Source organism: Eupeodes corollae, chromosome 1 (genome assembly GCF_945859685.1).
Source record: "Eupeodes corollae chromosome 1, idEupCoro1.1, whole genome shotgun sequence".
Lineage (NCBI taxonomy): Eukaryota > Metazoa > Arthropoda > Insecta > Diptera > Syrphidae > Eupeodes > Eupeodes corollae.
This window is the reverse complement of record NC_079147.1, coordinates 273,265,147-273,281,533: the sequence shown is the minus strand read 5'-3', so window position 1 is coordinate 273,281,533 and position 16,387 is coordinate 273,265,147. Positions and strand designations below refer to the sequence as shown.

The window sequence follows — 16,387 nt, the reverse complement described above, 5'->3', positions numbered from 1 at the left end:
CACGTGTGCGCTTTAAAAGTGTTTATAATGTATGTATGTTGTTTTATTTTATTGAGGGATTATTTAACAATATTTAAAACACATTCATTTTAAACAACTCAGCGAGAGTAAAAATGAGAAAAACATTTGCCGACACAGAACTTGCGACAGGAAGGCATCGCTGAAGCACAGCGGCCGGTGCGGCTACTATGTAAAGGTTTTCAAATAAAGGGTTACAAAAATGAAATCAAATGCATTTTATTATATTATTGATGAACATAATATAAGAAATTGAACATAGTTTTATTGAAGACTATAAAAACATATACATAAATAAATGGATTATATTATGGCAATAAATAAACTAAGAATCTTACGCCTAGACGCATTGCCTTGTTTATACATTTCCCAAAGAAGATTATTCCGAGATAATCGAAATACAAAAAAGTTTTGAGAACTAACTATACCAAAATTTGTTCATCCATGATTACACAATTGTCAGTCTTAATTGACAGATCTGACAATATTTTAAGGTGCACGAATCTTTTACAAATATATCATTTTTGACATCACTTATAAAACAATAAATTTTATTTTGACAACCGGCGAAACATATGAATATGGCTTTGATTAACTTACATACATATTTAAAAGAATTAATATTAACATTTCAAGAAGAAAGATATAATTATTTGTTGTAAAAATGTATTGACTGGAGAATAATACTTTTCTAGTAGAATATTTAACCTAATTTTTGTTGAACCATTACATATAATATATTTTGACTGACATTACTATTTACCTTAAATTCAAACTCAATTTTTAAGTTCTATGTATTCAACCTCAATTTTCGTAGGGTACCTGTACCAAATAAGGCCCATATGTTTTTTTCTCAGACAATGTTGAATTTCTTCCTAAAATAGTAAAATTTTAGCAAAACAGACAACTATTATTGTATATTTCTATAATATATTTCAAAAGAGTTTTAAAATGGAACTTAAAAAAACTTAAAACTAAAAATTAGTGTTGAACTAAAAATAAGGGTGGAAATACAGTTCCTATGGCGTTACCGCAGCCTGCAACGGTGACACTTGTTCGTTTGATGTTTGGTGCAATCTTTTTGATACTCGTCGTTCGGATAGAACGCCCCGAAAATTAAATTGTTGGTCGAAGACATAGCTCTTGCAATGTGACCTCGAACGAGTTTTGCCACGAAATTGTCAATTCAGTTGATTCCAGCCCTGTTGTAAAGGACATCGTTGGAATAGTAATGCACGTAAGTAGATTCGGCTGTTCGATATAAGCCGGTACAGGGCTATGTACAAAATAACCTTCAACCTGGGGTCAAGCCGACTGCTGTGAAACAGCCGTTTTGTCAAAGAGAAGGCTCCTCTGGCCCTGGTCACCAGCAGCATTTATTTGTCTGTCGAAACATAAATACTGATCTAACCAGATACCGAGGTACTTCACTACACTTTTGCTCGCTAATCTCTGCCAGTGAAGATCAACGATGATCATCTTGCGCTAATTCTTGCACGTATCCCTCGTGGCCCTAGCCAACGGAACAGATTTTTCACCGACTTCTGGACATTTATTTTCAGTTTGCAGTCGGTGCAATATCGCTGAATCTTGTCGAAATCACGCCGCAAGAGAATTCTAATAAGCTCAACCTTTCGGGCAGTTCTGTACGCAATTAGATCGTCGGCATACGCAATTGCCTTTGTAAGACCACCTATCAGATCGCTGTTGTAAATGCTGAAGAGAATCACCGCTCAATGTTGAAGACTATTTTAAATTAGGAATGTTGTGGTAGAAATAACATTGCCACTTTTGACAACAATATCTACCGTTGAGCATATCATAAAGTATATACAACAATGGCTTGCTTATGCCAACCTGCTCAGTTTTAGGTAAAGACCCTCTAACCATACCAAAGGCCTTTTCCAAATCAACCAGAACAGCACCTATGCGTTGTTGTTTTGATTTATTTCATTGGATATCAGAAACGAGTTTAGACGAACTATTTATCCGGAATTATTTTGTTGTCCAGAGTCCTATTAATGATCTTTTCGAAGACTTTACTGATGCTCGGAAGAAGACTTATCGACCGAAGATTTGACGGGTTGGAGTTGTCCTTTAACTTTTTCGGGAGAGGATGAACCACAGCGGTCTTCCAATGCACTGGATAATATGCATTATTCAGTGCATTATTGAAGAGCGTGGTGTATATGTCAATTGCTTCCATCGGTAAATGACTTAGTACAACGTTGGATATACCATCGACACCTGCTGACTTTTTGTTTTTTATTGAATTGAAGATGAGCTGAAGCTCAACTTTCGTCACTAACAAGGGACTTGGTTCCGTTTGCTTGTCATTGAACCGCATGAAACCGCGGTTCTCAGATCGCCATTGTGTCATATCATTTCGAAGGTAAAAGTGGTTAAGTAGGGCTCTGTTTTCCAGGTCGTGGTTGAGGCGAATGCTAACATTCACCTTGTACACTTGCTGGAAAGCAGCTCCCACCGCTTCCACTTTTTCCTTCGGATCTTCAATTATATAAAAGTCATCGTCAAAGATGGCTTCTTCCTGAGTACGTCGCTGTCCTGAGTACGTCTCTGTTCTCTTCAGTTCTTTGGAGTTTAAGACACGGAAGGTCATTATCGTTTTTTCCTGAATATCTTATTGATTTTAGGGAACATACCAGGGTCACTCGAATTAACAGACTGGATCTTGCGGTCCCAGTACTTGTTAATTGATAACCTGTAGTTCTCCTTAATCAACAGATTAACATTTTTTATTGACGACTTCAGTGTCCTAACCTCCAAGTCGTGTGGGTCTGTAAGTCGTCTGTACAAGTTTTTGAGTCTTGTCAGTAAGCCACTCTTGTGCTTACGTAGTGCTTCAATAGTCTCGTTTCTTTAAGTGTCCATTTGGTCCCGTTCTTTGAACTTTGGTTTTGTAAGTTTAATCGGTTGTTTTATTGTTTCGTCCATCTCTTGTAAATGTTGGTCAATTTTTGTAATTGTCAGGTTTCTGTTGTTTGGTGGGGCTATGTTCTCTCGCTAATGCGTTGGTGAAACGAGGCCAGCTCATCTTATTGTAATTGTAAGAGTGCGTTGCAACGTATTCCTCCAACTCCACGCATTCGTTCGGAATCTGCATTACGCAGCGCGCCCATTATGGTCTAAATTGTCCCAGGCCACGCAACAATGAGTAGAGATGATCTATCCTTTTGCCTTGATCCCTTATCTGACTTTGCAGCCCTATTAGTTGACCTTGAATGCTCAACAACAAGGCTACAATGTCAGGCTTTACCTCTGGTGCCTTAGGCACAGGGTCCTTCGGGGCAACCGTTGGTGGAGCCTGTCTCGTGTTCCCATTCCCTGACACCATTTGGGCGTAAGAAAATTTGGGATCCACGAATTTTTGTGTTGGAGCCTATGGAACTGTTCGACTTCTTTCGGCTTTTTAACTGGCCTGTTTCTGTTTCATTTCTTGGACCTTAGGGCAACCCCTATAGCTAGCCGGGTGCCATTGGTTTTCACAAAGAACATACGTGAGCTGGGTTAAAATGTCGTCGTGTCTTTTTAATGTGTCCCAGTATACAGTTTGATAATCGAAGGATTGGATTTTCTTCACACTCTCAAAACTGATTTGGGGCGATAATGTTACGAGGAACATTGGCAGCCTATAACCCCTCGCCTGGACTTCACCGTAGTGAAAGGCTTGACCCCGATAAAATCGGGGTCGTCAGTGGCTTTTTCACGAAGCTCAGCTAAGAGTCTACAATTATAACGAATGTAACATCCTTTTTTTGTAAAATATGCGAGCTGATAAATTTTGTTTCTTTATTTTTATATGAAATAAAAACATGTGTTAGCTGATTTTTGTATTAACATATGTATAACAATGTACTATAACAGTTTATTCAAGTGAATACAATTTAATTGAAATCCATAGTTTTATTCCTTCAGGAGACATGTACATATATAGAGTATTTTATATTGATTTTGATGTTATTACCAAACCTAATGCCCGATGAATGGAACCTCAGTTTGCACCAACTATAGATGAATCAGTCAGCTTACATAATCTTCTATGGCGTAATATGTGAACGTCTTAACTCCATCGACAACAACCTGATAGGTCCATATCAGTGTGGTTTTAGATAGGAAATTCCACAGGCGATCAAAAATTCACGTTACGGATCCTTAAAAAAAAACCAAGAACATCAAATCGACACTCTTCATCGATTTCAATGCCGCATATGACAACATCTATAGGTCTGTCCAATTACTACGCATATGATGACATTGACATAATCGAAAAAACTCAGCGTGATTTCAATTAGGCTTTAGAGGTTAATGAGGGCGAAACAAAGTTCATGTTGTCATCAAAAAAGGACCTACAACACTGAAGTCTCGGTCAAAACACCACCATCGATAAACGTAACATGGAAGTAGCTAAGGAACTTGTCAACCTAGGCTCTGCTATGAACTCAGAAAACAACACCAGCGTTAGATCAAAGAATTACTCGGCTATAACCGCTGTTCTTTGGGCTAAGATTTTTGATTTTATTATTGAAAATAATATGACCATTCGTAACAGAGGCAATACTCCCACTTTCGTCTTTCCGAGCTCGGAAAATTATGATGAATAGGAGGATGTGCTTGATGTTACTTTATAAACAATCGTAATTTATTAGTGGAGAATTGAAGAGTTTCCCCTTTGAATTCGTTTTTGGATTTCAAGTCGAAAAACCCTCCGCCTTATAGAAATCCCAAAAGAACTGACTGGACGAAATTCAGTCAAATTGTTAATTCCAAACCAAGCAATTTACCGAATCTCACTGAATCGATAGGAGACCTTGAATCAAAGGTGAAAACCTTTGAAACTTCTATAAGTAAAGCTTTTAGAAAGCTTAGGAAAATGAAGAGGTCAATTTTCAATATCTGCCCCAAACATACGTTTTACCAACCGTATAAGACAAAGTTTTATCGAAGGAACATTGTAATCCTTCATTTCTTAAAAAGCCTGATGGAACCTGGACAGCTTCTACAGCCGAATCTCTTGAGCTACTGATGAAGACAAACTTCCCGGGTAGCGAGAGTGATAACCCCGAACCGCTTGAAACTTTAGAGCTAAACGTAGCTTATGTGAAGCAAGTCAATTCAGTTATAACCAGAGAAAATATTTTGTGGGCCATCAATACTTTTTCTCCATATAAATCCCCAGGCATGGACTGGCATACTGCCAGTTATGCTTCAAAAGTTGCATGATGTGGCAGCTCAATGGCTGGAACAAATTTTTAAAGGATGTCTCCTTCTCAAACATGTGCCCATGTCGTGGAGACAGGTCAATATAGTTTTTATCCCGAAAGTGGGTAGGCGCGGTCACGAATCCGCGAAGGATTTCAGACCAATAAGCTTAACATCTTTTGTGCTTAAAACCTTGGAGCGCATTCTTGATTATCATATTAGAGAAATCCTAGTTGGACGACCTTTTGAAAGCTCTCAGCATGCTTATCTTAAGGGAAAATCTACGGAGACTGCCCTCCATGAGGTAGTGCGTACTGTAGAACAAACAATCCATAATAAAGAATTTACTCTTGCCACCTTCCTAGACATAGAATGTGCTTTTAACAACGTCCTTACCGAATCCATAGAAGAATCGCTAGTTAAGTTCGGTGTAGAAGACTTCATTCGAGAATGGATTATTTCCATGCTCAGTGGTAGGAAGATTCGAGCCACTCTAGGCAATACAATCGCAACAAAACACGTGAGTAGGGGAACATACCAGGGTGGTGTCCTTTCGCCTCTTCTATGGCTTCTGGTCATAGATAAAATTCTCGTTAAATTAGAGAGATGTGGAGTGAAGGCGGTAGCCTATGCGGATGATTTGGTGCTATTGGTGTCAGGAAAGTACACACCTGTGATTAGTGAAATCACGGAGTCAGCTTTGAAGAAAGTTAGCAGCTGGACCACGAGTTGTGGACTCACAGTTAACCAAAGTAAAACTGAACTGTTGCGTTTTACCACCGAAACTAAAGTACCGCCCTTCACGCTACCACGACTCAGCGATCAAATCCTATTATTGTCTTCCAGTGCAAAATATTTGGGAGTTATACTCGACCCTAAACTAAACTGGAAACTAAATATTGAAGTACGGGTTAAGAAGACCTGTGTTGCCTTCTACGCCTGCAGCAGAACTTTCGGAAAAAAGTGGGGACTTCATTCGAAGATGATTTTATGGACGTACACAGCCGTAGTACGCCCAATCTTAACATATGGTTCGATTGTGTGGTGGCCTGCTCTTAGCAAAGCCTATAATATTAATAAGCTAAAGAAGGTTCAGAGAACAGCTTGCGTGGGCACCACAGGGACCATGCGTGGACGCCTTAAACGTTATTTTGGATCTTCTACTAATCGACCTTTTTATTAAATACATAGTTTCCTACAGCGCTATTAGGCTGAAGGAATCAAATAGCTGGTTGTCAAAATCTTATGGTCACAGCAACACTACGAAATTGATTCCCTCAGATATTATCTCGATAGACACTGACTACTGCACTCCTACGTTGAGCCTTAGTAAAAATTTAAAGGTTATTATCCCATCAATAGAAGACTGGGAGGATGACATGGTGTCGATAGGTTTCGACACAACCATCTTTACTGACGGCTCAAAGATGGATTGCGGAGTTGGTTCTATGTTTCGACTTTCCAATCAACTTACGTAAAACTTTAAAAGTGTGTTGTTAAGTTCTCTAAAAGACACAAAATTCAAATTATACATCGATCTTTGAGTATTTTACGAGCTTCGTTGTTATTTTTTTTTTATTGTAAACAAAAATAAAAATAAAGTTTTATTTCGACTGTTTCCTAGTTATACCTAATTCCCTGTATGTTATTGTTTTTTGGTTTGCAAGAAGTTGGTATCAAACAAAACATAACAGTTTATCAAAGATAGCGCCATCTGTTGCACGTGAAGATCTATTTTACTTATAATTGTAATTATTCAATGCTTATACCATAATCTTTGAACGAATCCCTTTCCTTCGGTTCTTGTTTTATTCAAATTCTATTTACAAAATGGAAAACATAAAAACAAATAATTCGTTAAAGTTGTCCATATTATAAAGTTAAAATTATTTTTGGTCTAAATTTTTCAATTTTTTTACAATTTTGTTTACAATTACTCTGAAAAATGTATAATTGTATCAACTTTCCCATATAAAAATTGCATAGCTATGGATCGCTTTGTTCTCAATTTCCAGGCTACGTAGTCAAGCGATTCTGATTGGTTAAATCTAACTACAAAAATAGTTGAAATTTCCCCTCCGGCGTAGTGTACAAAATTCGGCTACAAAGATAGTGATGAATGATTGTGACGTTTCACAATCAGCTGCAACACGAATGCAAAATTAAATAAATTGTTCAATATTTAAATTCAAATATAAATCATTCAAATTGTTTCTTAAATGTGATTTTATTGAATTTAAAAACACAAAAGATAAGTTAAAGTTATCATATCAAAAATGTTTCTTATTTTATATATTTGCATTTGTCAATAATATGACAGTTCCAGATTCACTAGCTTTGTATCGTAGTCTTCCATTCACAAATCTAGTTGAATTTTGACGTTTTTTATTGGTAAATTTATACTCAATAAGGCAGTAAAAATAGTGCGTATAAATAGTTCAGATAAAGTTTTGGAATGCTTGGAATAGAATGACACTTCATCCAGTTCCAGAAGTATTTTTTACTTAAAGGTTGGCAGGATTTTATTATTTGGGGATGCGTTAGTATTTTTCTTGTGCTCTGTTTTCACTAGAATAAAAATAAATTGGTTTGAAATATTAATCTACGATTAGACTGTCAACGTAAATATTCAAAGCGTTGACTGCTTGACAATTGACATCGCCCAAAAACCATAAATAATCACAGTGCTATCTCTAAATTTGTTGACGTGTGATGTGTGTTAGGACTCGCCCAAAACCAAAGCGAAACGTTTGATGCGAAAACAAAACTTTTGTCATTGGTCGGGTTTAAAGGCACTCACAAACCAACGCGAAAGTGGCACATTCGCCGACACGGCATTGTTTATTTGTCATTTTTGTTATCATTGTGAATGATTCGCCCTGATTCGCTTCGCGTCAGTTATCGAAATGTAGGTTTATTTTGAGAACAGAAAAATGAATTGTGGCGCTGAATGTATCGCGTTGATTTGTCCCCTTTCAAACAGCAAAACTGAGTTTCCAGTAACTGGGAGCTTGTAGGCAAGACGGGCTGACAAGGAAGGACAAAATCTCCCCTCACACCCTTCTTTTAGCTTTTTTGGCTTTTAGTGCCTGTCTACATTGGATTTTTAATGCTGGGTTTTATTATGTTCGTTGGGTCCATACGATGAAAAGAAAATCAATCTGCACATCCCTATCTCACACCCTTGAAATCTATCTATCTTTCACTCATACAATACAAAATCTTTCAAGTTGAATCCAAGAATATTGTTTGAATTTGGGCTGTTATCTTGTTATTTCAATCTTTCAATTCATGCTCAACTCTATTCTGACTAGACATGCGTGTACACATTAACTTGAACTCTTATTCAACTTTACATAAAAACAACACAGATCTTAGAGATTTAAAATAAGAGTGCATATAAAGCATTATTCACATGAGCACGACCAACGAATGAACGAATATTCGTCGATTTTGACATTTATTTCACATGAGAGTTTTTAATTCGTCGCGAATGAAGTTTGACTTTGACCACCGAAACCAAAACAAGAATGATTTTTTTAGGTTAAATACGAGTGATTATTTTATTCGTTGCGAGTGTGGATAATGTGGAACGCTAATTAAGTTTGACAGTTCGTATCAACTACCATTTTTTTCGCGACGAATAAATTTGTTTTATAAAATTTATTGATATAAGATATTGAAAAGTAAAAGCAGGCATCATAAATCAAATAGAAACTATATTGCTATCGTTTTGTTAAAAATGTATGTGGAAATATGTTTTCAAACGAATATAAAGTCACATTTTGTAATTCATTCATCGTTCGTTGGTCGCGCTCATGTGAATACTACTTAATAGTGGACATATGTTTTATTCACACTTTCCATTACTGCAATTACTTTCCATTACTTCACTAGCTATAATTTACCAACGCTTTATATAACCACTAGCTTTGTGAATGCGCCCATTGAATCTTTGAATCCCAAAAAAAACGAGGGTTATATTAAGAAAAACAACATACCCCTATAAAGAATAACGTAATTTACTTTTTATTTTTGAATTTCAACGGTCAATGACGTAGCGCCATCTATCTTTGAGCACTACACATCCCCTAAAACATTTTAAAATAAATTTCCAAACACTTCCCAAATTATTTAAATTTTTGACATTCCTCTTCCATTTATTTTCGCGTTATGTTTTTGTGTAGTTATTCCGTCTTTTGACATTCTTAAAAAGAAAGAGCCCCAAAAAATAATCATAAATTAAAATGTTTATCAATAAATTTTAAAACTAAAATTTCGTCAACCAAAACAAAACAAAACGAAACACAAAACATACTTCCAAACATTTCATACATCATTCAACACAAAAATGAATTCGGTTTCAATGGAATCCACGCCCATGGACCAAAATGATGAATCTCCTCATCCCAATCCCCATCAGGACTATAAAATCTCAAATTCCAATGATTCATGCTCTGATGTGTATGAGTTAAACCGGGCGGAAGCCGAATCAAAACAAATTGTCCTCATCACACTCGTATCACAGGAACCAGCGATATTCAATTCCAAACACGAAGACTATCGGAATATCGCCAAGAAGGATGAACTTTGGTTAGCGATGTCAAAGCAAGTAGGATGGTCAGGTAATGTTATTCTGTGAATGTCAAGTTCTTGAGTTTAATTGATGGGAATTTAGATTGTTATTGTAAAAACAAGTGGAAGGCTATAAGGGACCAGTATTGCAGAGAGCTAAAGCGAACTCGCACAAATTGCAATGCAACAATCAAGTGGAAATACTTTAAGCACTTGGAGTTCTTGAGACCTTATGCTTTGGCTAGAAAGTAAGAAACCACAATACAAAGTTATCAGTTTATAAAAATTATATATATTTTTTAGCTACCGTACAAAAAACAAAAACGAATCAAACATTGAAGGCGAAGTCCCAGACCAAGAAGAATCCTCTAATACCCAAGAGGAAACCATAAACATCCAATTCTCCACCAACGATGAAATCAATTCCTCCATTAAGACCGAAACTTGGTCCATCTGCGATCGATCTGATCTCCTGACAGACAACAATGATATCACATCCCAAATAATCATGCAACTTTCCCAGCAATATACAAAAGCAGAGAACGAAAAAGACGAAGAGGAACTACCAGGACCGCAGGAACACGATCTAGAGGATGACGATGACGATGATCCCATTCATACGTTTTTGAACATTGAAAGCTATTTCGAAAAGGAACTCATAACTCTTGTTCAGAAAACAACTGTTTTGTATGATGTTCTCCATATATCCTACAGAAACACAAGAGTCAAGTCGAAAGTCTGGGAAGCAATCGCTAGAAAACTTAAACGACCTGGTATGTAATTTTTAAATAATCTGTAACATCTTTTATTAAATGCTTGTCCTCTTTTCTAATCTTTCTAATCTAGTGCGACAATGTCGTTCGAAATGGAAAGCTCTCCGGGACCAATATATCCGTGAACATAAACGTCTGAAAAACATGGGTGGCAGTTGTAAGACTGTGCCTCGTTGGAAGCACTACGATGACATGAGTTTTCTCGAGCACTTCGTTAAAGAAAAAGTGTAAGTAACACTTCGCTTGTTTTCCTTATTTTTGTATTCTCACTTTGTGCCTTTGTTTGTGCAGTGAATTAAATTCAGGTGCCACTTTGGAAGAATCCAATCAAACAGAGAATCCAATTAATGAATTCGAGCAGGAAGAAATGATAAGCTTACCAAATAAAGTTGAAGCCATCGAAATGGACCAATACAGTATGATGGGTGATGATGATTCATCGGCGCTATACACAGAACATCTCGATTCTCCACTTCCCACTAAAAGTCCTTACCAACAGCAAGAACCACAACAACAGCAACAAAGAATTCAACATAATCAAGGTGACAAAAATGATAATGTTATGATAGAAGAAGTCACAGAAGTCACTGAAGCTCAATCTTCATCGAATGATGAAACCGATGATGAGGTTGGTGCATTCTTTAGGGCAGTAGCGATGAAGATACGAAAGGCAAATATGTCTGCGGTGGCATTTACTGAGCTTCAAATTGATATATTGAAAGTCATAACAAATGCATTAAAGGATTAGGTTAGGTAGTTTTAAGATTGTATTCTCTCTCTCATCAAGGACGGGCGGAAGCAGGATTTTGGGTTAAAGGAAGGGGTCAATCAATAGATTCCTATTGTTTAAAATATTGGTAAACTGATATTCTCAGCTTTCTCAAACTATTCTATAAAAAAAGTCGTCATTTAACGCATAGTAATTCACGGTAGAGTATTAAAAATAATAGTCTGACTTAGCAAACAAAGTTTTATCAAACAGGTAGAGAATGAGTCAAGGGAAATTAAGTTCTTTAAAGGAACCACTATTGTTGAAATAAGTTTCATTTCAACACTCTTTTTCAATTGAAATTTTAGAAGCTGTTTTAAGTTTTACCTGAACGGAAATTTAAGTCCAATAACCCGGGGCGTCAAATTATGCCACTCTAAAAATTCTTAAGGCAAACAAAAAGGTTTTTTTAAAAAGCTAAGTTAAAAGACGGCATTTGCCTTAACAATTAATTGTATGATGAATTTTCAAAGTACAAATCTTTATTTTCCAGATACATTTTTAATCATTTAAGTATCTCACTTAGTTTTGGCAATTTCTTATGTTATAAAAAGACTTATGGGTCTTCATTTGATTCAATCTAAATTTGGAAAAACCCATAAGTATAATTCCTTTAGGTTTTGAAAAAAATTATTAATTTTTAATGCTGAAATTTATTTGCTCGAATTTAGATATAACTGTGTTCAAAATTTTGCTCATACTTTTTTTAAAATCGTAATAAGATCGAAAATTGCTTGTTTGCGTTTTTCTGTTAGGAACCATTTTAGCATAAATGCTTCAGCGTTCTTCTAAAGTTTATGTTTATAACAGATGATGGACTCAAAACTTATGAACTTGTGAATAAAATAGGATACTGAAAATGTTTGAAAATATTGAAGTAAGTGATTGTAGTCTTTAGATTTAGAAATCTATTGCGTATTTTATTGGAAAGAAAAAGTTAATTTATGAATATAAGGTTTCGTTCCAATTTTAAGAGGTTATATCTCAAAAACGTAATAGATTGACTTTTATGTCTGAATAATTCGATTGCGACTTTCATTAACTTGTTGACCAGTTTTATAATTAGTTACTTATTTAATGAGGCTCTACAGTCCAGCTCGGTCCCTAGCTAGCTGTCTCCAGTTTCGCACTCCTGCATGCGCCACCCTCAGGATTAGATTATATCCATTCGCTTTACATTACCAAGCCATCTAAGTCGTTGGACTTTTATTCTTTTAATCAGGTCAGTTCGTCGTTGTATTTTCTCCTCCACTCTCCATCTATGCAGACGTGACCAAATATCTACTGAAGAATTTTTTCCTTGAGTCATGCTAAGAAGCTCTCATCAGTCTTTGACAGGGTCCAGGCCTCAGAGCTTTAAATGAGAACCGGAATTATGAGCGTCTTAAAGATGGTGATTTTAGAAGCTTGCCTTCTTAGTCTAAAGAAGCAGCGATTTGCAAGAGTTATCCTTTGTTTGATTTCAGCTCTGATGCCGTTGTCTGAATTTATAGCGTTACCGACGTAGACAAAGTCCTTAACTATCTCAAAGTTATAGCTGTCCATGGTGACGTTTTATCCAAGACGTCGTCTTTCAATTTCCTTTTTCAATGACAACATAACTTTGGTCTTGTTAAACCCATCTTCTCCGCTTTCGTCGCAATGCTTAAAACCGCTCCAATGACATCTCGTTTCATCGGCTTATCCGAGTGATTGGATGTACGTTTGGAAGGTTTTGAATCTATTGCTGAGGGTTGAGTTTTACACAATTCTTTCCAGAACGATTTTGAAGAAGTCTCATGACAGTACATCGCCTTGTCTAAAAGCTTTTTTGACATCGAACGCATCGGTGAGATCTTTTTCGACATTGGAAGAGCACGGTGAACTCTTTCCTCTAGATGCTGTAATACGCGGCTTTAAAATCGATAAGGAGATGGTGGGAATCAATTTCAAGGTCCTCAGCTCTTTGAAGATTTGCCGTAGTGTGAATACTTGGTCAATGGTGGACTTTCCCTGTCTGAAGCCACACTGATAAGGACCTGTCAGGTTGTTGACGAATGGCTTCAGACGTTGACATAATACGGCCGAAAATTTTCGTGGATCTATCTTCCATGCGGCGGAATTCGATTTGCCATCGCCATTACATAATTTGGAGAAGTGGTCTTTCCATATTCTCTTTACAGTCTTTACAGGCTTCGGTTCATGGATGTTACCTCAAATTTAAGAACCTCATTCCTGTTATGACATCCCTCTATCTCCTCGAACGCGCGCTCATTTTGTTTTATATAAAAAGGCGGTGCTCCTCATTCCTCTTTTGCTTGTAGAGCTCGCGAGCAGCTCTGGTCCCGTTACTTAGTTTCGTGCAGTTGCCGCCATTCGTCGCACACAGGTAAATTTTCCCAAAAACATGGACAAATCTATTATATCCGAAAAAGTAACTGCATCATGAAAAATTCGACGGGCAGTGTTGCCCTCGTTCGTACTTTTATAACCTGGTTTTGGTTTGTCCACTAACAGTCCCATTCGGCTTCTGAATGCTTCTTGAATCCTTTTCTTGTTTTCTTCGACTTTTCTCTTGTTTTCTTCACCACGAGCTTGCCATTGTCCTATAGGCAGTTTATAGGAGACATGGATTAAACATTCAAAAAACCTTATCCAAGCATGCAAGGAGGGTAACCCAAACCTCAGCTTTGACTTGTCTTGAATTTGCTTGTTCAATACCAAATCTATTCTATTGAAATCATTTGATGTTAGACCACAAAGATAACACCTTTGATTTGAAGAAGTTTCAGTTATAGCATTACAGACCTTACCGTCTATCATAGTAAGAAGCATTCTATGCTTTACTTTAATACTTCCGCTAATATGATCTATTAGAGTCTCAGTTAAGAGAAATATTTGGTTTTCAATGTAATTGACTTCTCTTACAATTACATCTGTTGTTTCGTGGACGAATTGAAGTCGTATTGGTCTGCAGAACCTTGTGGATGATGGACGAGAATTTTGCCACAGTTTAACTTTACTATATGACTCTGAGTCACCTGACACTAGCTGGATAGGAACAAAAGATGTTAAGAAAATATTTGCATCTGAAATGTTCGGATGCCTGAGCTTCCATCACTCATGCCTGAGCTTCCATCACAGCCCCATTTGGAAATGAGGTGAATGTTAGACATTTCATTAATACGCAATGTTTCTATTACATCTCTTATTCCTTGGAACAAACGTCGAATTGTGTGATCCAATAAACTGTGAAGAGGTAATTCTGCCACTGATTCAGTTATAACCAAGTTCTCAGGATAACATTTTTTCTTTACTTCTAAAACAGCTGCATTTTGTTTGGATACATGTGGTTATTATGTTTTATTGCAGAATCTCTTATAAGATTGTATTGGAACTTAGTTAATTTTCCTTCAACAACTATTGAAAGTGCTTCTTCTTCTGTATTGGAATAATTTCCTGATCCATTTTCTTCAAAGCTTTTTGATATTTTTCAACACGTGAAGGAGTTGAAAATATTAAATTTTTCATTACATTTGAGGAATCAAGTTTCCCTCTTTCTCGAAGTTGCATCTGCGCAGCATAGCTTAATTCTTCGGCACTATAGTTAGAACGTAAATCTTCTGTTTTACGTCACTTTGACCGTTCGCTTAGGTCTGAAAAATCCATTTGAGGCCGTCCAACAAGCCTTTGATCTCTGCATGGAAACAAAATTTCATATTACAACCAATTTATATTTTGTTTCAAGAAGGTGTTGTTATTTCTTATTTATTTCCTCCGAAATTTCTATATTGGTCTCGTTTTCAACCTTTGCTGCCAAAAAATTAATTTTGTCTGTAATATCACGAGACGTACAGCTTCTTAAAAATTCAGAAAGCGTATTTCTTGAAAGAAAAATTAAACTTGATTGCGATCCTGTGTCAAAAAAGAAAAATCTAATTAAAAAAAAAATCCCGTCCCCAACAACAAATCCAAATTTTTTTTTGTAGTTTTGACCATGAATTTGGGAAAATGTGTCCGTGTGCGTCGTCAAAAATAAATTATATTTCGGAAAGTCTAAAAAAAATACATTCACCATTTGAGTGAAACTCATTGCAGGGGAAAAGTAAATTACATTTTTCCGGGCTGAATAATTTTCCGGGTTAAACTAATATAACTGAATATTGAAGATAATAACTTTGGTTTTAGAAAACCATAACTTTTATTAAGAAATTATTATTTAAGAATAAAACTTCTGCACAAATTTAGATAGCCGAAAAAAGCCTTATATGTGGACTCTTCGAATTTTAAAAAGCAACATTTTAAAAACCTGAACTAATAGTGTTTTTCGATTTGGATTTTAATTACTTACTTTACTTTAGTTGGCGCTTCAGCGTATTGTGCTTCTAGGCCTCAAATAATAACCTTTGCTAGCTTACTCCATCTCTAACTTGCTGCCTCCAGTTTCGAATACCAAGTTGACGTGCGTCGGCCTTAACTTGATTACTCCACCGGAGATGAGACATGCCACTGCTTCTAGTTCCCTCAGGCTTGACGTTAAATACCTTACGACATGCCCTAGCCGTCTTAAGCGTTGAACACGCAGTTTTTTGACCATTGGAAAGTCACTGTACTGTACAGCTCGTATAACTCATGATTATATCTTCTCCATCAGATGATAATTTAATTTGCCTTTCGACACAAACCGAACCACAGATCGTACGCAGAACCTTCCTCTCGAAGATACCAAGAGATCCTTCATCCGCCTGGGAAAGGGTCCATGCTTGTGCACCATACAGAAAGACTGGGATGATAAAGGTTTTGTAAAGTGTCTCTTTGGTACCTCCCCTTATTCCTCATTTGCTTGCTTAGGCCAAAGTAACAGCGATTAGCAGGGGTAATTCTACGTTTGACCTGCGCGCTGATGTTATTTGCAGAAACAACGGCAGTGTCCAGATAAAAAAAAATTGTTTACCACATCGAATTATACCTGTCAATTGTCTCGTTTTGACCAAGTCAACGGTGTGAATCGACTCTATTTGACTACAGTAAATACTTCGTTTTATCCTCGTTA

At 36.6% G+C, this 16,387-nt stretch overlaps 1 protein-coding gene across 1 annotated transcript; it reads left to right on the top strand.

Moving 5' to 3' along the window:
- Positions 1-9,470: 9,470 nt before the first annotated feature.
- On the top strand, positions 9,471-11,504 carry LOC129940922 (uncharacterized). Its single transcript, XM_056049449.1, has 5 exons — positions 9,471-9,863; positions 9,917-10,061; positions 10,117-10,586; positions 10,660-10,813; positions 10,878-11,504. Exons 1-5 carry the CDS (start codon positions 9,590-9,592, stop codon positions 11,332-11,334), a joined length of 1,500 nt encoding a protein of 499 aa, XP_055905424.1. The 5' UTR covers positions 9,471-9,589; the 3' UTR covers positions 11,335-11,504.
- Positions 11,505-16,387: the final 4,883 nt, after the last annotated feature.